This window comes from Talpa occidentalis, unplaced genomic scaffold (assembly GCF_014898055.3).
Source record: "Talpa occidentalis isolate TD23 unplaced genomic scaffold, MPIMG_talOcc4v2.1 talOcc4.9, whole genome shotgun sequence".
In the NCBI taxonomy this organism is placed as follows: Eukaryota; Metazoa; Chordata; class Mammalia; order Eulipotyphla; family Talpidae; genus Talpa; species Talpa occidentalis.
The window spans coordinates 71479022-71503849 of NW_023605305.1; the positions used below are offsets into that span (position 1 = coordinate 71479022).

General features: G+C 38.5%; 1 protein-coding gene and 1 long non-coding RNA gene across 2 annotated transcripts; one reads left to right on the top strand and one right to left on the bottom strand.

The window, feature by feature from the left end:
- The first annotated feature begins 4122 nt into the window (after window positions 1-4122).
- On the top strand, window positions 4123-24329 carry LOC119236812 (zinc finger protein 28 homolog). Its single transcript, XM_037500773.2, has 7 exons — window positions 4123-4179; window positions 6761-7217; window positions 8471-8538; window positions 9923-10015; window positions 11235-11361; window positions 11775-11870; window positions 23835-24329. Exons 1-7 carry the CDS (start codon window positions 4123-4125, stop codon window positions 23870-23872), a joined length of 936 nt encoding a protein of 311 aa, XP_037356670.1. The 3' UTR covers window positions 23873-24329.
- LOC119236686 (uncharacterized) lies at window positions 20436-22092 on the bottom strand. The gene is made up of 3 exons (XR_005123144.1): window positions 22040-22092; window positions 21000-21116; window positions 20436-20714 (listed from the first exon to the last, which is right to left on the bottom strand). It is a non-coding gene; the product is annotated as an uncharacterized LOC119236686 (long non-coding RNA).
- Window positions 24330-24828: the final 499 nt, after the last annotated feature.

Sequence of the window (24828 nt, forward strand, 5' to 3'; positions counted from 1 at the left end):
CCGCGCTTCTGACTGTACCCAGTGCATGTATAAACAAAACAAACAAACAAACAAATAATAAATAAATAAATCATGCCTCTATTAAAAAAAAAAAAAATAATCGCCCTAAATGTAAGCAGACTGAGTTCATCAATCAAAAGGCATGGAGTGGCCAGTTGGAACCAAAAACAAAATCCAACTTTCTGTTATGTCAAGGAGATTCACTGAACTCCAAAAATAAACAGACTTAAAGTAAAAGGTTGGAAGGTAATCTTACAAGCAAATGGGACCCAGGAAAAGGCAGGGAAAACCATACTTTATATCATAAAAAGCAGACTTCCAGCTAAAAAAAGGTAACAAAAGGCAGAGATGGACACTATAAAATGATTAAGAGATCTATACATCAGGAAAACATAACACTCATCATTATTTAAGCAAATAAGAAACATCAAAATATATAAGAAATTATTATCAAATCTGAAACCAGACATTGACAGCAATGCAATAATCATCAGGGACATCAATCCCAGTTTCACCAATGGATAAAACAATCAGAAAATAAACAAGGAAATGATAGTCATAAATGAGGATTTCAGCCACATAGGTTTAATGAGCATGTATATGCTACTGCACCTCAAAAATTTGAATATACATTCTTCTCAAGTGAATATGGAACATTCTCCAGGATGTACCACATGCTGAGTCACAAAAAAAAAAAGACTGGAATCGAATCATCTCTGATTACAATGGTATCAAGATGTTCATCAATAATGGAAACAAAGCGAGAAAAACCTCTAACATGTGGAGACTGAATAACACACTCTGAACAACCATTGAATGAGTGGGGAAATCAAAGAAGCAATTTAAAATTACCAGAGATGAAAAAAAGTAAAGACACAACTTATGAAAACCTATGGGATGCTGCAAAAGCAGTAGTAGCAAGAAAATATATAGCAATCCAAGACCAGATCAAGAAATAAGATCTCAAATAGAGAACCTTGCCTCTCTCATCAAGATATTAGAAAAAGAACAAATTGAGCCAAAAGTCAGTAAAAGGAATGAAATAATGAAAATTTGAGCAGAAAGAAATGATATAGAAATTAAAAAGATGGTCTAAAGGATGAGTAAAACCAAAAGCTGGTCTTTTGGAAAGAAGTCAACAAAATAGAGAAACCTGTAGGTAGACACACTAAGAAAAAGAGAGAAAAATCTATTAAATAAAAGCAGAAAAGAAAGAGTAGAAATTACAATAGACATTTCGGAAATACAGATTATCATAAGAGATTACTACAAGCACCTATACGCCAATAAATTGGATGAAATGGAGAAATAGTAATCTACAACCCTCCAAAAATGAACCAGGAAGAAGAAGAAAACTTGAACAGATCAATCGCAAGCAAAGAAAATGACTCCCAAGAACAAAAGTACAGGCCCAGTTCACTGTGAGTTCTACCAAATCTTCAAAGATAAATTAATATCTATCCTATGCACTCTTTCAAAAAAATGGAGAAAAAGGGAAAGCTTCCAAACACATTTTATAGGCCAACATCACTCTAATTCTAAAACCTGACAAATAAATACAGAAAAAGACAATTATAGACCAATTTCTCTGATAACCATAGATGCAAAAATCTTAGCAAACCTAATCAAAAAGATTATACACCATGATTAAATGGAATTTATTCTAAGAACACAGGATGGTTCAACATCTGAAAGTTAATCTATGTAATTCATAACTTCAACAAAAAAATCCTATGTATCAATAGATGTAGCAAAAGCACTTGACAAGATTCAGCATCCATTTATGACAAAAATCTTCAAAAACTGAAGATGAATGGAACATTACGCAACATAATAAAGGTCATATATGACAAACCCCAAGCAAACATCACTCTGAATGGTGATAAACTGAAAGCTTTTCTTCTAAAATATGGTACAATACAAAAATGTCCACTTTCACCACTATTATTAAACATAGTATTGGACTTCCTAGTTAGAGCAATCAGGCAAGAGAAAACACAAATGGAGAACAAGTTGGGAAAGAAGACGTAGCATATGTATTACACATGCCATGTATCTACGTATATGTATACATGTATGTATGCACACATGAAATCCATGAAAAGGATGAACTTTTACCATTTGCAATAACATGGATGGAACTGGAGTGCATAATACTTAACAAAATAAGTCAGATAAAGACAATGCTGGATGGTCTCATTTATACGTGGAATATAGAGAAACCTACCAAAGAGTCAGTCAAAAATCAAGCCAACAACAAACTCTTAATATCAGACCATAATACTGAGGCAAACAGAGGTGGAGGGGTGGGAACACAGAGTGGGAGTGAGAAAGATAAGCAGTCCAGTGGAACAGTGTGGACAGGGTGTGAAAATATCCATTTGTAGAGGTTTAACCCTATAACCCCCCCAAAATCCATTTGTAGAGGTTTAACCCTATAACCCCCCCAAATAGACAGAAGGATGTAAATCTACCTTACCCGAACAGACATAATCTGAATAAAAACAAAAAGAAAATCTCAGTGAAATCAACATAGGTTCTCTGAAAAAATAAACAAAATTGACAAGCTCTTAGCTAGGCTTGCTGAAAAAAAAGAAATGAGAGAGGCAAAAATTACAACAGGTGCTACAGAACTACAAAAGATCATAAGAACCGAACTTACTACGAAAGCCTCTACACAAACAAACTGTAGAACCTAGAAGAAATACACATTTTTACATTCATATGACCTTCTAAGACGGAAGCAGGACAAAATAGCTTAAATAAATTCATCACAAGCACAAAAATTGAAAGAGTAATCAAGTCACCCTGAGAACAAAAGCCAGGACCAGGTGGCTTCTCCAGTGAACCCTACCAAACCTTCAAAGAGAGGACCTAAGATCTCTCCTACTTACACTCTTCAAAAAAGTAAAACTGCCACTATGTGCAGATTACATAATTATATAGTCCAAAAGACAACAACAAAACTACTGAGAATAATAAATGCATACAGGAAAGTGGCAGATACATAACAATAAATAAAAATCAGTCATATTTTTAAATATAAACAAAAAATTATATAGAATAAAGAGAAATTTAAAAAAATACAAGTCACCCAAAAGAATGAATTTATCTGGGAGTAAACTTAACAAAAGAGGTGAAAACTATAAAACTCTGTTAAAGTGAATAAAAGAAGACACAAAGAAATAGAAAGAAATCCCCTGCTCATTGATTAGAAGACTAAACATCATCAAAGCGACCATATTACCTAAAGCTATCCAATGTTTCAAAGTAATACCTATCAAAATCACAATGACTTTATTTCAGGAAATACAAACAGCTATAAAATTTGCATGGGACCACAGAAGGCCCTGAACAGCCAAAAAATCCTGAAGGAAAAGAAGAAAAATACAGGTATCACACTTCTTGACTCCAAACTATAGCATTCAGTACCAGTAATTAACAGTTTAGCCTTGGAATAAAAAGAGAAACAGACCAATGGAATTGAATACAAAGGCCAGAAACTATCCCACACAAATAAGAATAGCTAGTCTTTGAGAAAGGAGAAATGATACCTTTTACAAGTGGTGTTGGGAAGTGTGGATAACCAAATGGGAAAAAAAAAAAAAAGACTTCCATAATTAACTCCATACACCAGAAATTAATTCAAAATGCATTAAAGTTTGAATGGAAGTCCATCTTATAAAACGGATATAAGAACTGAATCCATAAAGTATGTAAAAGAAAACATAGGCGTACACTACAGGACACCAACTGCAAGGATGTATTTGTGGACACATCCCAAAAACAAGGGAAACAAAAGCAAAATTAAATAAGTGGGACTATATCAAACTTAAAAGCTTATTCTCTTCAAAAGAAACCATCACAAAAACAAAAGGGTAAACTGGGAGAATATATTTGCACATCACATGTCTGACAAGGGGCTAATTTCTGAAATACATAAAATACTTACTCAATCCAACAAGAACTATCTCCATGATCCAATTGAAAAAATGAGCAAAAGTCTCAAATAGGTATTTTTTCCTAAAAAATCATTCATATGGTCTCAGGCAAATGAAAAATAGCTCAACATCACTTATTATAAGGGAAATTAAAAAAAGGTAACACCTCACTTCTGTGGAAATGGCTTATGTCAAAAAGAATGGACACGTCAAATGTTGGCAAGAACTGGAGAAAAATGTACATTCATCACTGTTGGTGGGCATGCAATCTGGTGCAGCCTTTGTGAAATACGATATGGAGAGACCTTCAACTAATAAATGTGGAAATTTCCTATGACCCAATAATACCTCTGGCAAGTTTTTACCAAAGAATTTTGAAACACTAATACAAAAAAGACTTATGTACTCCTTTGTTCATGGCAGCATTTCCCACAACCTCCAAGGCATGGAACCAACTTAAATGCCCAAGGATAGAAGACATAATAAAGAAATTGTGGGACATATTTATACTCAATGGAATACTACTCAGATATTAAAAATATTTAGCCTCAATGGAATACTACTCACATATTTGTTTTGGTACAAAATGGATGGACCCTGCGCAGCAGACCTTTCCTCTCTTAGCAGTGTCTCTCAATAAATTCACCTTTTCTGTTCTCAAAATAAAAGATGGACCTTGAGATGATTGTGCTAAATGAACTAAGTCAGAAAGTGAAAGACAGATATCATTTAGTTTCACTTATCTGTGGAACATAATAACCACAAAGCATACAGAGGCAAAATACAGCAAAAACCAATCTCAGATTTAGGGAAAAATTTAATGGTTATCAGAGAGGAAGGGGGGTGCTGGAAGACTGAACAGGGGTAGGTAGGGAATAGCAACCACAGGGTTGGTGGCAGGGGATTGAATCATGTGCACATATGGAATAGAAAAATGTAATACCAAAGTTACATGAACATGTAAATAACTATTAGAACAATAATAACCACAGAAATAATTGAGTCCTTGCTTTCACTTCTTTTGGAAATATACCCAGAAGTGAAATTGTTTTTTGAGAAACCGTCATTTTCCACAGTGGTTGCAGTGTGTTACATTTCCACCAGCAAAATACAAGGATTCCAATTTCCCTACCACCTCATAAACACTTCTTGTTTCCTGTATTGTTTTGTTTCATTCTTATAGAGGTCCTCTTAACAGATATGAAGTGGTATCTCATTGTGGTTTTGCTTTGCAGTTCCCTGATGGTTCAATTCATAATGAATCTTGTCCAGTTTAATAATTTTTACATTGAAATTATGTTGTCTTACTCTAACATTGTGACCCCAGATTTTTTTCACACTATTTACCAAGCTTCCTTGATTTAAAGGAATCATTTAAAAGAAGTAGTAGGTGTCAGGAAAATAGTGGGTTTATGTTTCTACCCACTATGAGTGTCAGTTAAAAGCATATCTTGTATAGTTTACAAAGTGTAGACCATTTTTTATGATTATATATATATATTTTTTCATTTTTGCACAATGTATGCATTTTCATCTTGGTTATAGCCCCCATACAATTCCCACCCCCTTGTTTTGATTCTACTCCCTTCTTCCCCCCCTCCACCCCTCAACGTGTATGCACCTCAGTGACATCTTTACAGTCACATCACCCAAAGCAGTGATAGTGAAGGCAAAGATAAACAACTGGGGCTACATCAAATTAAAGAGTCTGTACAGCAAAAGAGACAATAACCAAAACAGAGAGACACCCCACCGACTGGGAGAAAATTTTTGCACACAACACTCATGATAAAGGACTGATCACAAAAATCTACAAAGAGCTGACGAAACTCAACAAAAGCAAAGTAAATAACCCAGTCAAAAATTAGGCAGAAGAGCTAAAAAGAAATTTCTCCTAAGAGGAAATGCAAATGGCCAACAGGCATATGAAAAAATGTTCATCACTTGTAATCAGGGAAATGCAAATCAAAACTACAATGAGATACCATCTCACACCAGGGAGAATGGCACATATTAAAAAAACTAGCAACAACAAATATTGGCGAGGATGTGGAGAAAAAGGAACTCTCCTGCACTGCTGGTGGGAGTGCAAACTGGTCCAACCACTGTGGAGCGTTGTGTGGAGATTTCCCAACCTACTAAAGATAGAGTTTCATATGATCCAGCCATTCCACTGCTAGGTATTTACCCAAAGGACACAGAAACATTAATTCCAAAGGGCACCTGCACCTCTAGGTTTATAGCAGCACTATTTACAATAGCTAAGCTATGGAAACAACCCAAATGCCCAAAAATAAATGACTGGATCAAGAAGATGTGGTCCATATACGCAATGGAATATTACTGAGCAATCAGAAACCAGAAACTCACGTAATTTGCAGCAACGTGGATGGAGCTGGAAGGGATCATGCTCAGCGAAATAAGCCAGAAAGAAAAAGAGAAATACCAGATGGCCTCACTCATATCAGGAATTTAGAAAACCTAAATAAGTGTAGACATTTTTTAAATTTAAAGATGTGTGAACTAGATCCTGTCAGTGCTCTGGCTAAGCAAGAAGCAGTAGCTGTCAGTCTTCATTTTTGGATACCTGTTCACTTTTCCTTTTCATTGCCGTTATAATCATGAATCATCAGTGGCGTCATTCATTGTAATAAAATTATGAACTTAAAAGCGCGTACAAAAGACACAACTGTTACATCCTTGTCTTGTTATGATTCTGGAGGTTAGCGCTGACGCTGAAAGACGCGCCGCGGGCTGTGCGGCGCCGGCGGGTGGGCTCGTGGCGCCTTCGCGCTGCTGTCCCTTCTCCGGCTCCGTAGAGGCCGCGCGCGGCGGCGTCTGGGAAACAGAGTTTGAAAAGCGCGCACGGGCGCTGGGCTGCGGGGCCGTGGGTTCTCGCGCGCGCGGGCGCAGTTGCTCCTGACAGCCTGGCGGCGGCGACCATCCCTGTCCCTGCACTAGGTGGTCAGCCTTTCTGCAGTCCGCGCCGCCTGGCGCGCTCGTGGCGACGGGCCCAGGTAGAGGCTGCGGGTGGAAACGGGCCCAGGGGTGTGCGGCTCCGGGGCGGGCGGGCCGGGGGCGGGGGCAGCCCCCCGCGGCCTCGGCAGGTGCGCGCAGGCGGGAGGGGGCGTCGCCTGAGAGGCCCCGCCCCCGCGTCGTCCCCGGAGGCCGGAAGTCGGAGCTGCGCCCGCCTGAAAGCGGGGCTTCAGCTTTGGGCCCGCGCCCGGCGAGATGACCCCCGCCTGCGGATCGCAGCGAGCGGTGCCTTGTTTCAGGGTTCGTGAGCCCTAGGGCGGATTTTGGCCTGTGCTGTTTGTTGTTGCTCCCTCTCTGACCCCTATACCGTACCCCGTGTTGCAGCTTTGTGTTTATCATTTTTTTCCTGAGCCTGGCTTGTTTGGCATTGTTTTCCAAAAGTGAAACCTAGAATGATTTCAGTATATTCTTTTTTAGCTTACTTTTGTCTACTTGCTTAGTTATTCCTCTTTGTCGAGATTTTAAGTTCATTTCTAACTACTGACGCTGTTCTCTTGAGTCTTGGGTTTTTAGGGGATTATGGGGAAAGGAAGTTGAGTAGGTAATACTTCCTTTTACATTTAGAAAGTTTTGATAACTGTCCTTACAGGAATTGGATGTCTCTTCCAATTTTTCAAATATTATAATTACTACAGCTCAAAATGCCTACATTCAGGTGTATGAAGTATTTATGCCATTTATTAATTTAGCAGCTCTGTGAGCCTGGCCTGATTGCCTTTTACTCTGTTAATGCACACTACATGGTTCTAATCCCTTAGAGTCATCTTTATTTCTAAACTGCTGGCTGAAAGGTAGAGGCCCTATGACTGGAAGTACGGTTGTTGCTGTTGGGCAAGAAGTTGTAAGACTGTCTCACTCCTCCCAGAGATTTCCTGTTTTTAGGGAGATAATTAGGCAAAACATCTTTCCTGGATCTTATCTCCCAGTTTCCCTCAATTCAAAAAAATAAGCGTGCCACTTAAGCACACCTTAGGGCAAGCTTTTTTTGGTCCCAACACTGCCCACTCCTGGTTTGGACAGGAGATTCCTGGGTTCCAACCACTGGCTACCCTCTGCAGGGTATTTAGAATGTGTTATCCCTCATGTTGTGCAGCCATCCTAGGCTGCCTAGGTTCATTGTCAGTTCTCACAGATGAACAGAATTTGGAGTCTTGGGTGGCTTTTGCAGGCTTTTCATATCAAAACGGGGGACAGTATACATAGGCAGAGGGAAACTGCTGGAGATTCCAACTCAGAGAGGCAGACCAGCAGCTCAACTGCTTAGTCACTTTTACATTGTTAGGTGCGGCTAGCCACACAACACATCTGTTGTAAACACACGGCCCATGGGTTGTTTGCTGTATAGCTTGGTGGAAAACAGCATTTCAAGGTTTTGGGCTGTCTCTTGTGTGGAAGGGGAAAGTTGCCCGATTTTAACTCACTTTCCTTACACCTAGTAAGGGAGGAAGGGCAAACAGGATGGAGAGACTTCACAGCTTATTTTTCTCTTTCAGCTACCTTGTCCAGGAGGGCCAGTGGGGAAGGGGAGATGGCCGCAAGGTTGCTGTCAGTCCAGGCACAGGTGAGTAAAGCCTTTCTTGAACTGCCTTTTGGTTTAGAGGTAGTGAACTTGCTTCTTTCAGTATAAATAAATAATTTATTTCAGGTGAGGAGCTCTAGAAGGAAGGCGTTTTCCTCATTTCAGAACCAGTCTCTCTACTTAAACTTAAGTACTGTGGACTAGGAATTGAATAGGCCCCAACTCATTGCCATTGCCACACCCAGAACTTTGTGATAGATCTTGGTTAGTTTTTGCCCTCTGGAGGGTGGTGACATAGAATAGTGGAATAATTCTTCTACAGAAACAGGCAGGATTCCCTGAGGCCTGGTCTTTGCCTTCAAGAAACTGAGGGCCAGTCAGTGGGTATAGAACTTGGCAAGGGTCCAGCTCATTTTCTAAAAATCTAAAAGAAAAGACCTTTGAGTAAGCAGATACAGTCAGGGATACTTCCTAGTAGTGGACCAGTCTAGATTCAAAAACAGTATAGAGCTTATATTGATAGCGAAAGGAAAAGAAGTTGCAACTTGGGCAAATGTGGTAGGAAGTTTTCCCTGAGGTGGGAAGCATCTCATCCGGAGTGATCTCTTCCTCCTTTGCTTGTCCTAGCACCTGGGGTAATAATTTGAAAATTTAGTCTCATCCCAGCCCAGAAAACCTCTCCACAAAGATAGAAGACAAATAGAATTATCATAGCTCAAAATGCCTAAATTCATTTATTTATGAATAAATGTTAAACCAGAATGCAGTGTGGACCACAGAAAAATCCTGCAAAGACAGAAAGCTCACTCTTACAAAGCTAAGTGAATCCATTGAAGTTTCACAATTTGCAGTGAGGTGATGAGTTAGTCACACAATAGATAAAAAAATAAATTTTGCACACTTTTTTGATGATGATGTGGAAATGTTCAGTCCAGCATTTTTAGAGTTACAAAAGTGGAAGCCACCTAAATGTCCATGAGTTGATTAAATCAACTGATTTATCCATACAGTGAGATACTGGGTAGCATGAAAAAAATGTTCATTGTTTAGGAGAGGAAGAATTTTCCTTCTTTGGCTTGTCTAAAACTTATTTTAACCATCCTTACTTCCACTGGATTGGAGGCAAAGGTGATAAGAATTCTCACCCTACGGACCTCCCTGGTGGCGCAGCGGGTTGTGAAGCTGTCTGCAGCCTCTGCAGCACTGGTCAGTGTCCCAGCCGGCCAGGGAGATACCCACATGGCACAGCAGACCTCTCCTGTCTCGCCTGCTGCTCCCCTCAGCAGTGTTTTTGATCCTTCTGCCTGTTCTGCTCCCTGCTCTGTCTCTGGTGAATTCTCTCACCGTCCTGCACCTCTGACCTGTACCCCAGTACTTGTATAAATAAATAAATCTTTAAAAAAAAAAAATTCTCACCTTCTGCCAGGTCTTGTCAGAAGTCCCAGGATTTAGGTACAGCTGTCTTGGAGGAAGCAGTGTCCAGCCAGTGAAAGCCCTGCCAACTATGGCAGAATTGAGGGTAGGAAAATTTTTCCTTCTTGGTTCTTTTGGCTTGTAATAATTAAATTGACTTAAGTCAAACTGAGGGAGAAACAAATTTAATTTTGTATGAATGGGAACTGCAGAAAGACATGAGGATCTTTAACTGTCTGGCAATTGGTTTTTATATGTCATCCTGAGCTAGGAAGAAATAGGTGGTAATCAGAACTTCAAAGGTAGGGAAGTCAGTTGACAGGAAAATGGGAAAAGCAAATGTTTCCTCAATGTTTGCCATGCTGTGCAGAAACAGAGTAACACAGAGAGGGAACAGGCCTTGCTCATTTCCCCTAGCCTCCCATACCCACTGAAAATGCTGTGCAGTTATCTCTAATGATAATTCTTTTCCTGCAACATGTCCCATCTACATCTTTTAGGAGTTTAGGGAGAGATAAGGAAAAGCTTCTGAGCCTGTCTTTTCTTAAAAATAATCAGCCCAAAATAACCCTTATGCCAAAGACATTATGGGGTAGCAAATTTTGCTCCCTTACAAGTGGGATAGTTATCTTTTGACATTTCTTCTTTTAAAAAGTCTAAAACCATATTAGTATATAAAAATTCTGGAAGGGCTTATATCAAGAATAAAACTTGTTTCTGGTGGTAGAAAGTTAAATTAACTTTTTTTTTGCTTGCTGGTCTTTTCTGGTTTGCTTTACAAAGAAAGGATTCTTAATAGTAAGAGAAAGGGACCACTAGGCTCAGAGAGGTATGTTGTAATGCAGTGAAGTGGGAAAGAACCACATGGAGGAACAAATCTTCTGGGGTAGAGAGGGAGAATCCCAGCCCCAGCCTTTTCACCTGACTCTTGCGAGAATGGTTCTGCAGCTATGCCCGCTACATTCTGAGAGCTTTGCCTACTATGAATGCCAGTGTCTTTCCCTTAGGACACAGTGATGACACTTACTTATTTCTTTCTGGATACGAGTGCTGAGAACCGCCTATAACCTCATTGTCATGTTTCACCTGTACGCTGGGAATTTGGTCTAGGTGATTGCACATTTTCAAATCTAAAAGTCTGTCGTTTGGATTTAATTTCAAGTGCTTTTCCTCTGTGGCTGCTATGGTTAACCTTTCTGAGGGTACAGAATGTATTCAGCACTGAACAGGAAGCGCTTAGGACCGTGTGTGGTGACAAGGTTACTGCACAGGCATCTAGTGTGGGGATGGTCCAGAATGAGTAAGAATGGGTTTGCTGTTAACAGGAGTCGGTGACATTCAGGGATGTGGCGGTGTTCTTCAGCCAGGATGAGTGGCTGTGCCTGAATTCTGCACAGAGAACCTTGTACCGGGAGGTGATGCTAGAGAACTACAGCACCCTGATCTCCCTGGGTGAGACTTTTTCTTTGTGATGAGACTCTGCTGTGGGAGCTTGCCGAGGTGCAGCCTGCAGGTGGGCTGGGAGAGAGGCAGTTGCTGTTCTCAGCTGTTGGGGGTGGTCTTGGCTTTTGGATTGGATAATGGCAGTCTTTTCTATCCCTTTCCCATCTTCTGACTCTTGAGCTCTGTCCTCCTGGGTCTCACAAGAGGTTCCAGGTTAGAGGAATGCCAACCAGAGCCCTCAATTACTTCCTGAGACACGTCCTGGTCATTCTCTGAAAACCCAGTTTTAAGTACCTCTCAGAACAAACCTTTCTCTTCCCTTCAGCAGTCCCACTGCCCCAACACTTGGCTGGATCTGTGTGTCAGAATGGCCACTCATGTCTGTGCTGCAGACTTACTTTCTTTTTCTTGTCCTTGAACAGGAATTCTGTTTTCCAAACCAAAGATTATCTTCCAGCTACAGCAAGGGGAAGATCCTTGCATGGTGGAAAATGGAGTTCCTCAAGGTGCATGTCTAGGTGAGTGACAGTCATTGGCGTATGGGCACAGCATTTTCTAACCAGCTGGCACTGATTAGGCCAGGTGGGAAATGCTAGAAAGGGCGTAGCCTCTCTCTATCTTTTAGACTACTGAGTACATCAGGTTCAGAGGGAGAACTGAATTCACCCTTTGTGGTGTACCTTTTTCCTATGTCCCTTGTAATTTGAGTGCACTTATAGAGCATAACAGAACATGAATGTGTAAAGGGTTGTGATTCATCACTTCTCCTTTTTTTCCTCGAAGTTACTGGATTATTTTCTTAAATAATTTTCTTTTTGAGGTTTGCACAAACCTGTTATCACTATAGTACCAATACATCCTTCTCAATTCCATCTAGGATTTTTGCTTTGATGTTTTTTATATGAAATGTACATGGTTCAGCCAAGAGAAAAGCATACGTATGTGTGTTATACACAGATGTGAGAGAGACAGCACTACTAACAACATGGTAATTATTTTAGGCAGAAGGCTTGCACACACTGTCATCTTTCTAAATCTTTTATGTGAAAAATTTCAAAATTGACTGCTAGGACATGATATCTCAAATCTCTGAGATCTCTGTGAATTGCTACATCATAAGCTGTGATATCTGTTTGCTTAGAATTTCATCTGCTTCTGACACCAGAGGATGGCTCTCTTGAATTTTGTTTTCTTTCTCCACATCTCCTCCAGCATTTAGTGGGGATCTTTTCAATATGTACCATTTTCATGGGTGTGAGATGGTATCTCATCGTAGTTTTAACTTGCATTGGAAGAAACGCTGAACATCTTTTCATACCTATTGACCTTCTGGCTGTCCTGTTTAGTGAATTGTTCTTATCTTTGCTCATTTATTAATTGGGTTGTTTTTCTGTTGTTGAATTGTGAAAGTTTTTATTTATCGTGGGTATTAATTCCTTGTCAGTTTTATATTGTATGAATATTTTCTCTCATTAAGTAGAATATCTTTTAAAACTTCTTATGTTATCTTTTTGCTATGTGCTGAAAGTAATTCCAGTTGTTTATTTTGCTTCTGTTTCCTCTGCTATAGTGGTTAAGTCTCCAGTCTTTATCATTCATGTCATGGAACATATTGCCAGTGTTTACATGTATATATTTTATTTTCGGTTTTATATCGAAATCTGTAACCCATTTGGAATTTATTTTTGTGCATGAAATTTAGAGAGTGTTCCAACTTCATTCATGTGTAGCCTTCCAGTTTTACTGGCACCATTATTAAAGAGACTCTCCTCATTGTGTTATTGTAGCTACTTTATCATAGGTTAGTTACTGCTATGTATATGGATTTATTTGTGGACTTTGGTTCTCTTCCATTGATCTATGTATCTATTTTTTGTGCCAGTACCATATTGTTTTTAAGACTATTGCTTTATAGTGAGGTTTGAAGTCAGGCAATGTGATGCCTCCATTTCCTTTTTTCTAAGGATTGGATTTACTATTTGAAGGCTTTTATGGTTCCATATGAATTTCACTAATTTTTGTTCAGTTTCATTGTAAAATATTGTGCGTATTTTGATGGGGATTGTATTAAATTTATGTATCACTTTAGCCAGGATAGTAATTTGGGTTATATTGATTCTCCACATCTGTGAGCATAGGCTATCATTCATCACCTCATGTCATCACTATTTAATTCATTTAATAACATCTTGTAAATCTCATTGTATAGCTCTTTCACCTTCTTAGGTTAATTCTGATGTATTTGACCCTTTTTGAGGCAATAGTAAATGGAGATACTTTCTTGATTTCTTTTTCTTCTCATTCATTGTATATAAAAATGCTATGGATTTTTGTATGTTGATGTTGTGTGTAATTTGCCACATTGTTGTATTTGTTTATTGTATTCTCATAACCTTTTGATTTTATTTTTAGGGTTTTCTATATATAAGATCACATCTGTGAATAGTGATTATTTCCCTTCTTTTCTGATTTGGAGTTCCTTTATTTCTGTTTATCTGAAAGCTGTAGCTAATAACATAATCTCTAATTGTATGTTATTATTAACATGCCTCTAATTAAACATACCTAATAACATATCTCTAATTAAACAGAAGTGACATGGTCACCCTTGTCTTACTCTTGATCTTAAGAGGAAAGCTTTAGGTTTTTCTCTATTAAGTATTATATTGATTAGGTTTGTGATGTATGACTTTTATTATATTAAGGTAGGATCCTCTTATTCCCACTTATTGGGGTTAGTTTTATTAAATGCTTTCTCTGCTTCTGTGGATATTAACAATTTTTATCTTTATTTTTGTTGATGTGATGTATTACATTGATTTATGTATATTAAATCATTTTTGCTTCTGAAGTAAATCCCACTTGATCATGATGTAGAACCCTTGTAAGTATTGTTGAATTCAATTTGGTAGTATTTTGTTGAAGATTTTTCCATCAGTAGTCATCAGGGATATTGGTTTGTAGATTTCCTGTCCTGTCTTTATCTGGTTTTTAGTATTAGAGTCTTGTTGACATCACAAAATGTATTATGGAACACCATTTTTTTTCTTAATTTTAAAAACACTTGGAGCAAGTTGGGTATTAGTTCTTCTTTGAAACTTGATAAAATTCAATTGTCGGGCCTCCCCTGGTGGTGAATCAGTTGAGCGCTGGGCTGTGAAGCTGCCAGCAGCCTCTGCAGTGCCGGTTCGATCCCCAGCCACCGGCGAGGGTCCCACATGGTGCGCACACCTCTCCTGCCGTGCCCGCTCTCCCCTCAGCAGTGTATTTTGTTGGTCTGCCTGTTCTGTTCCCCGCCCTGGCTCTAGTGAATTCTCTCACCGTGTTTCTGACTGTACCCAGTGCTTGTATAAATAAATAAGTAAATCTTTAAAAAAAAAATTCGATTGTAAAGCTGTCTATTCCCAGGTTTTTGTTTTTTGAAAGGATTTTATATTGCTATTTCAGTTTCCATGCTTGTGATTGGTTTGTTCAACTCTTCTGTTTCTTCCTGGTTTAGTCTTGGCAAATTATATAGATCTAAAAATTTGCCCATTTCTTGAATGTTATCAAGTCCATTGGCATATTAGGTTTTGTAGTGATCTCTTATAATCGTTTGTATTTCTGTGCTATGTGGTAATTTTTCTGTTTCATATCTAACTTCTCTTTATTAATGTTTTCTCTGTTAGCCTAGCTAGAGATGTGTCTGTTTTATCCTCTCAAAGAATCAACTTTTGCTTCAGTGATCTTTTATATAGTTCTTTTGAGCACCATTTATTTCAGTCTTATATTTATTATTGTTTTAGGTACAATAATAAATTGTTTGCGATTTTTCTTTTTTTTTTTTTTTTTTTTAATGTAGGCCTGTATGGCAATTGCCTTCTCCCTTAAGACTGCTTTTGCAGCATCCGATAAATTCTGGTAACTTGTATCTTCATTTCCATTAGTCACAAGGTATTTTTTTATTTCATTTTAAATTCCCCTCTTACTTACTAGCTATTAAGCAATATACTGTTTGGTTAGCAGGGAAATCCTTATTATCAAATTGACTGTGCAAGCAGTTAAAAATTATTTTAAATTTGTACACAGTACACATGGTATTGTAAAAAAGAGACAGCATAGAAAATAAAGGAGATTTACCTGAAATTTTACCATCGTAAACCTTTGTTAATATATTTACATTTATGGGCCTCCCCGGTGGCGCAGCAGTTGAGCGCTGGGTTGCTAAGCTGCCCGCGGCCTCTGCGGTGCCAGTTCGATCCCCGGCTGCTCCCCGGCCACCGGAGGAGGGTCCCACATGGCGTGCAGACCTCTCCTGCCGCCCGCTGCTCCCCTCAGCAGTGTACTTCGGTCCTTCTGCCTGCTCTGCTCCCTGCTCTGGCTTTGGTGAATTCTCTCACCCTCCCGCGCTTCTGACTGTACCCAGTGCTTGTATAAACAAAACAAACAAACAAACAAATAAATAAATAAAACATGCCTCTATAAAAAAAAATATATTTACATTTATCCCATTAGACTATGAATATTTCAGTATACTTTTATATGATGGGCAGACTCATGCAGAGAGAGAAAGAAACAGTGTTTGACTATACATACTGTTCTCAAGCCTTTTTTTAAACTGTGATGTCCTTCATTGATACAGCCTTCATTAAATAGAGGTCTGTGCCATTGAAAGATCATCACAACTATTAAGTAAGTATAATATAATCACATTTCATTAAGCAATTTGTTTTTGAAATTTTACTTTCCAGTTTTTCCAATTAATATTATTGCTTAGGCTATAGAACATAAATGAATAGTATAAAGTGAAAAGATTCAGAAGGTAAATAATTACAAAACTTTGTTTACTATGATACAGAAGGTGAGTATTGTAAATTGAAAATTCACACAGAATTTTTATAAAACTATTCATCTTCATTATAATTAGTGAAATTCAAACTAGAAATGAGATACCATTTCTTCCTTTTTAACTTACCAAAGATTAGGAAATACAGATCCAGTGTTTTTCTGCTACTCTGAGTGATAAGCAATATCTTTAGAAGGATTTTGACTGGCATAATCTTTCTGTAGGATGGTATGGCTTTATTAAAATCATCCTTCAACCATATAAATTTATCTTAAGAAAATAATTCCATAATTGTTGAAAAATGCAAGTATGGGGTAAATGTGTATTTTTCATTGCATGAAATATTAATGGGAGGAAAGATAGTTAAATGACTCAGTGGGGGATTTTTTTAATTGTATGTTTATGCATTGGTATATAATACAGTCATTGAAATGGTGGTGTCAACCTATAGTTACTGACATGAGAGACGCCTACTTTTTTTTTAAGTGAGGAGGCAGCAAGAGGAAAGCTTAATTGTAACTCATTTTTTAAGTAAATGGTTTTTTATATATGGAAAAATTCTGGTGAGCTAAACTATATTTAACAGCAATTATATTTGTCTCATATATTCATGGTGATCTCTGTTTTCATTTCATAGTTTTTTTTATTATGAAAGCAAATGCTATTTGATAAAATATATTTATTCCTTTTGAATCAGTTATTCAATTTCTTGTGCTGTAACCTAAATGACCAAAAAAGTGGGCAAAAAATATTCTCAAGAATATACTCTTCTCCCATTATTATCCATATCATAATGTGGCACTAATCTCCATCACGCCACCTAAGACAAAAATTAGCTGTGATCCTTGAGTCCTCTTTTTCACTTACTCTGTTCATAGGTAAAGATACTTGTCGTCTCTACCTCCCAAATAGCCTAATGTTCCCACCTCCACTACTATGCCAGTGCAAATGCCATCTGATTCCAGGACCATTGCCCAGCCTCCCAAATAGGCTGCTTTGCATCTACCTTGTTTTCTTTACCTCCATCCCTTTACAGTCCATTTTTGCACAACCACAATGATCCTTTTTCAACAAATTTTACTAATCTTATTCCTTATAATTCCCAGTGATCCTTAAAAAATTTCCAGACACTTTTCTATAGCTTAGACTCTTATACTTGGTATGACTATTGCCTACTTCTCTCCTTTCCTTGTAGTACTGCCCCCTTTTTCCCTCTTGCTTAGGCCACACTTAACTACTTTATGTTCCTAGATTACCCAAAGCATATTCCTTTGAGTTATCTGTCCTTTCTAACTAGAATCATCTTGCACCCACATTTTTATATGGCTTGCTCTTATTTAGATCTTGCCTTTATTTACTCCTCATGATCCCAGTTTAATATATAAACTTGTTCAGTCTTATTAGACATTACTGCTTCTTTTTCTTAGTCATCATTCTGTAGAACTTCCTTTAATTTGGTTACTTGGCCATTGTCAACATCCTACTAGTAAAATGTAAAATTTGTAAAAATTTGACTATTCTCTGACTGGTTCCCTGTAATCCAAGCCTCGACATTTGCTTGATACATGGTTGGTACTTAGTAAATATTGTGAGTGAGTCAGTGAATGTTTACCACATTACTTATAGCTCTAAAGTGAGTCCCATCCCAAGCCAGCACTAGTTGAGGATATTTTTCAAAAATGTTTTAGGGCAGTAGCCCTTCCACTTTTTAATTATAGCTTCTCTGCAGTTTCTTGGCTTTACCTTGAATGCACTGGTAGCTGATCGGGGATACTAAGCTGAAGAATAACACAAGTTGCTGATGTCCTAATGTGCTTTACTTTATTGAACTGTGATGTTACTAGACAAGGCCTGCCACCTGCTTTGATTGGAGGAGTTCCTCTGAGTTCCTCAGCAAACCTACATATAGGTTTCTTCAGATCATTCCCACCCAGGAGTATCTTCCATCCTGTTTATCTTTTCCTAAGACTCCAAGGACATACTTATTAGCTATCCACATATATGTTAATATCACTTTTCTTTGTTTCCAGTGAAAGAGAGACTTACATGTTTTGTTTATTTTAGAGTGGGAGCACCTCTTTGAAACTACAGTTTCCAAAGATGAAAATCAGAAAATAATGAATAAACTCATAGGTGACAGTCTTTTTGACTTCAAGTTGGGAAAAGCCTACATAAATGACAAACTAAAGAGGCAACAAGGCAAAAAGAACAAACCTTTCAAGAAAATACTAGTTACTATCAAAAAAACCTTCATCAAAGAGAAGAGTTTTACAGATATTGAACTTGGGAAAAATACTGGTTTAAAATCATCACTTATTAGAAAACCCAGAATTGTTTCCAGAGGACGGAAACCCCATTCACAACAGTTTTCAATTCTGCTTGAACAACTAGGGGTTGATGCAGTACGTAAGTGCTATAAGTGTAATATCTGTGGGAAAGTCTTCCTCCACAGTTCTTCCCTGAGTAAGCATCAGAGAATCCATACTGGAGAGAAACTCTATAAATGTAAGGAATGTAGAAAAGCTTTCAGCCAAAGTTCATCTCTAACCCAGCACCTGAGAGTTCATACTGGAGAGAAACCTTATATATGTAGTGAATGTGGAAAGGCCTTCAGTTTCACTACATCCCTCATTGGACATCAGAGAATGCATACTGGAGAGAGACCCTACAAATGTGATGAATGTGGAAAAACATTTAAAGGTAGTTCGTCTCTTAATAATCACCAACGAATTCATACTGGAGAAAAGCCCTATAAGTGTAATGAATGTGGAAGAGCCTTTAGCCAGTGTTCTTCTCTTATTCAGCACCATAGAATTCATACCGGAGAGAAACCATATGAATGTAGCCAGTGTGGGAAAGCCTTTACTTCAATATCACGGCTAAGTAGACACCATAGAATTCATACTGGAGAGAAACCCTTTAATTGTAATGAGTGTGGGAAAGTTTTCAGTTACCACTCAGCCCTTATTATACATCAGAGAATTCACACTGGTGAGAAGCCTTATGCATGCAAAGAATGTGGGAAAGCCTTTAGCCAAAGTTCTGCTCTCATACAGCATCAAAGAATTCATACTGGAGAAAAACCCTACAAATGTAATGAATGTGGGAAAGCTTTCTCCTGGATTTCACGGCTTAATATACACAACAGAATCCATACTGGAGAGAAACCATATAATTGTAAAGAATGTGGAAAAGCTTTCAGTTCCCACTCAGCAGTTAATACTCATAGAAAAATTCATACTGGAGAGAAACCATATAAATGTAATGATTGTGGAAAAGCCTTCAACCAAAGCTCAGCTTTGATTCAGCACCAGAGAATTCATACTGGGGAGAAACCATTTAATTGTAAAGTATGTGGGAAAGCCTTCAGACAAAGTTCATCCTTGATGACACATACAAGAATTCATACAGGAGAAAAGCCTTATAAATGTAATGAATGTGGGAAAGCTTTTAGTCAGAGCTCATCCCTTATAAATCATCAAAGAACTCATACTGGAGAAAAACTATAAATGCATGTGGCAAATCTTCCAGTTGTAATTCATTCCATACTGAGTGTCAAATACTGATCTTGGGAAGAAAGTGATGGCAAAACTATTAATTCAGAATTTAGACCTCATCAAATAGTAGAGACTTCATGATACAGAATAACTTCAGGAATACTACAAAAGTTCTGTAAAATGTTTTTCATCTGTTCTTAAGCTATTACTGAATGTACAATTGAGATTTGGTAAGATCAAAGATTAGTATACTTATATATATGTGTATTTTTTTTGGTAATAATATATAACAGTCACCAGCTTTCATAGGCATCTAGGGAAAGCATATTGATGTATGTAAAAGTGCAGCTATAAGTCTCAGATTTCAGGTTAATCTAGTAATACATTTTTTGAAACTACATTTAAGTAGTTTATAATTCTAAGGAGAATGTTTTGGAAAAGGTAAGCAGGTAACATAACAACCTCATTGCCAGTAAGATTCTTTTTATAGCTTAAAGCAAATTCTTTATTTGGCAAGTGTTGAAATTCTGAGATTCTCTTTTCCTTTCTAGGAGATGCCTCTGAAAAGAAAATCATTCTGTATAGTATGCAGGTACACAGTTCTGCCCATTTTCTCCCTGTTTATTTTAAACTGTAGCAGATCTAAAGTCACTTCACTTTAAATCACAAAATGCATGGTATTTCAGTTCTTCTTAAAAAGTTTTTACCTTTGCTGTGTTGAGAATTAAAGACTGCTGAGACAACAGTTGTTTTTGCAAGTTAATTTAGTGATAAATGTTGTTAACTGTTGCCTGGGAGAACAACTCATGGCTCCCAAGTTGCACCTACTTCTTTGAGCACTCAAGATGATCCTGTGGTATAATGAACTGTGGGAGTTTAACCCTTACAGTTCTCCTTCTCCTCCTTCAGATATGCTTATTCCTTCCCACACTATGAAGGCCAATACACAGAAAAATTCAGGTTCTCAGTTCAGATGTTTTTCCTTTGCCAAATGGACTGTTGGTGTGCTTCAACAAGTTATTTAACCCATTTCAGAATTTCTAGAATGACAATAATTTGAGCAAAATTGAGCAAATTTTTCACAAGTAAAATTTAAAATTATGAACTGTACATCATCATCTAGCGTTGCTAAGTTTATTATTAGGCAAGTGCTTAATGAAGGGTATGAGTTTCTTTTTGCCAAGGAACTTTCAAAAAAAGTGGAGTTAGCAAAGCTACAGTGTTTTTGTCTCCTGGGATTATCAGGTTTCAGGTTTGTGAGAAGCAAACTTTCTGGGCTATTGTTTTAGTACTGCCATCAGCTTTGAAGTGCCCGGGGCACTCACCTGAGCCCTGGTGAGTTTCCCGTAGACATTTTCCCTTTCAAATCAACATGACAACTCAGTTGGTCTTTGGAGGTTATTATAATTGTAAGGTGCCATTCAGTAAAAGCCATCAGGAAACTGAAAAAATATAAAAATTGAAAATCAGACAACACACCTGTGTCATCAGGTTTTGGGGTTACGGGATTTTGGAGTCTCTCAGTCCTTGACTGGTATGAAATAATACCAAGCCATGTCTGTTGAATATTAGCAAATACCATTTGGAGAGAGGCAGTGGTATCTGAATGGGCAGAGTCCTTTGGAAGATCAACTGTCAGGGAAAATGGTGCTCTTGTCTTAAAAAGGGGTATGGGAGCTGCTTATGCAATCCCTTCCTGGGGTGTACTATATAGGTGCTCCTGGGGTGGTGTTTTATTGGTCCAGGCTGCAGTTTCTGTCACTCCCCATCCTGTGCTCTAATAAACTGCTCCTAAAGCAGTTTGGGGCAGGGGCGAGCATTAGGCCAGAATTGCCATGGTGTTAACCAGCTTTGCCCTTCCCTTAGGAGGGAGAGGAAATAAGACCTGCCAATTTTGAGGAGGCACATTTTCCTCATCCACCCCCTGCCCCCCGCCATGCCTCTTGTGCTTTATCAGCTTGCCTATAGGCAAGGGTGGGGCTGCCTTTCACCCCTCCGGGCTGTTCTTGGCACTCCCCGTGCTTTATTAGCTTTAGCAAGTGTTCCTGGGTGTAGTTGGCCATTTAATTTTCTTTAGGTGTTGCCCTCCCTGCGCTAAATGCCTAATGCTGTGCGCTAAATGGCCACAGGGAGGCCATAGGGAGAGAAAGCTTAAGCTGAGTCCTGCTTTTACTGGGGTTGAGGGTAGGGGGTTACAGGGTTTTGTAAGCTCTATTGATGAATTTAAAACTAGACATTTGAAAGCATGGGCGGATACACAAAAGAGGTGGAGGCAGGGGTGAGGGGGGGAATCCTAGTTGGTTCTATATCAGCCAGAATCTGTAAAAAAGGAAGAAAAGTGTTGTAGTGAAGGGAGATAGCCTACCTCTTAGCTAGTCATGTGGCTGGCAATGTTCATTCCACCTAACCCCCTGTGAGGAGGAAACCTTGTGTTAATGCTTAAGTCAGACAATGGCATTACAAGAAGAAAAGTCAACCATCCAAGTTTACATTTAATGATAACACAATGCCACACAATGATTTTTAATTTTGTTACTGGAGGTGGGAAATTTCCTAATTAAACAGGTCTTAGTCCATTTCGGTTGCTCTAGCAAAATGCCATAGACTGTGGAGCTTACAAACAACAGAAATTTATTTCTCAGTATTCTGAAGGCTGGGAAGTCCAAGACCAAAACACCAACGTGGTGGTGGTCTTTCAAACCCTGGTTCATTTCTGGTGTCTTCTCACTGTGTCCTCACAAGGCAGAAGGAAATGAGGCATCTCTCTGGGGCCTATTTTATAAGGGCCCTCATGACAGTCATCTTCCACAGATCCCACATACCATCACCTTTGCGGTTAGGATATCACCATGAATTTTGGATAGACACAGAAATTAAGATGATAGCATTCCCCAAGCATCAATAGTCAAAAAATTTTGAATAAAATCATACAATATACTGGATTCAGTTACTTTTTTTTTTTTTTTTGGTTGAGCACAGGGTTGCGAAGCTGCCCGAGGCCTCCGCGGCGCCGGTTCGATCCCCGGCTGCTCCCCGGCCACTGGAGGAGGGTCCCACATGGCGCGCAGACCCCTCCTGCTGCCCGCTGCTCCCCTCAGCAGTGTACTTCGGTCCTTCTGCCTGCTCTGCTCCCCACTCTGGCTCTGGTGAATCCTCTCACCCTCCCTCGATTCTGACTATACCCAGTGCTTGTATAAATAATAAAATAAATCTTTAAAAAAAAAAAAAAAGATTTATTTATTTATTTATTTATTTATACAAGCACTGGGTACAGTCAGAAGCACGGGAGGGCAAGAGAATTCACCAGAGCCAGAGCGGGGAACAGAACAGGCAGACCGATGAAACACCACTGAGGGGAGCAGTGGGTGCACCATGTGGGACCCTCACATGCAGCCAGGGATCAAACCGGCGCTGCAGAGGCTGCAGACAGCTTTGCAGCCCAGTGCTCAACCGCTGCGCCACCAGGGGAGGCCCTGGATTCAGTTACTTTTAAGGTGAAGTCAATCAAAACTTGCAAGTAACAGATGGTTTAAGTTTTATGCAAGATCTTTCAAAGGAGGTAATGTGTAAAGCACAATGATTCTAAATAGCCCAGTACCAAAATGAGACAAGGAAAGTACAAGAAAGGAAAACTAGCTGGCCGAGATCCATGAACAAAAATGTGACATACCTAAACATAGCACTGGCAATTGTAACCTGAAAGTACCTAATCATAGCTAGTCATGGTAAATGTACACCTTTCAGTATCATGGCCCAACTATTTAATATTAGGCACAGATACTGTGCTTCTTATCAACACATTAAAGATGAGAAATCCATATTCTCATCTCAAATAACAAAATACTCAGCAATCACGTGTGATAAAAACTCAGCCAAACAGCAGTAGAAAGGAATTTCCTTGACCCAGTAAAAGGGAGTCTACTGAAAACCTGGTAAAATGGTTAAAATGTAAATATTCATGACAGCTAGTATAGTGAAAAAACACTCTTAACAGTGGCTGTAAAGAATACCGATGATATATCCACAATGAGAAATAATTGGATGGCTACCCTCACCATAACAAAAATTAGATGCAAGGGAACGTGATGACCTTTAGAGGAATAAAGAGTAAATTTATTGGGGGTTATAGGGTTAAAAAACTTGGTCTCTATGTCTTGCAGACAAGGATAAGGAGTTTCAAACAGATAAGGGGAACTGAAGATTACACAGAAGAACCCAGAAGAAAAAACCTTGAGCAGATAAGAGGACCAAAAATGATTGGAGCCAAGCTATAAATCCCATCTGGGCCAGTAAGGGCTAACTAAATTTTAAAGGAATGCAGGGACTGATTCTAACTGGGACCCCAACAGGTAACACCCAGCACAGACCTGGGTCCTAAATCTTAGAGACAACCCTCAAGTTGAGAGTATAAGAATTTTTTGAAGCTTACCTCCCAGTGCAGATGAAATTGCTGATGCACCCTTCTATTCCCCTGCTTACCTTTGTAATTCAATAAATCTGCCTTTTCTATTCTTCATACATTCTGGTAAAATTCTTTTTACCCCCAGTGACCCCAATGTCTCTTCATGGTGATTTTCTTCACACATCATTTATGACCTCCATATAGGGAAGGACTTTTTAAGCAGAACACAAATAAGCTATGTAAGTTTTTTTAATGCTCATATTAATATAAATTACTTCAACTTACCAAATAAATCAAAAAGAAAGTGAAAAGTCAGGACAAAATAAGAGGTTCTTCCACAAAATGCCCGATAGACTGTTACCACCTAGAAATTTAAATTTTATATATCAATTAAAAAGACTACTCAAGAGAAGTGGTCTGTACACATGCCTACTTATTTCGCAAAAGAGGGAACACGGACTGCAAAAAAAAAAATAACAAAAAATGCAAATTGGTACCACAGGTACAATTTTGTAAGTACATATGAGCAAAAAATGAAGGCGTCAATACTGAGTTTTGGAATATATAGGAAATAACTGGCATAATAATCTACTAGGTAGATTACATCAGGTAGTTACCTGGTATAGGTAATTGACATCTTGCAAGGTTAAACATGTGCGCGTCATAGAACATAGAAGTTTCACTCCTATGTGTATATGTTAGATAAATAATTGCAGATAAACACCAAGAGAGAACTCTATAAAGAAAGTCTT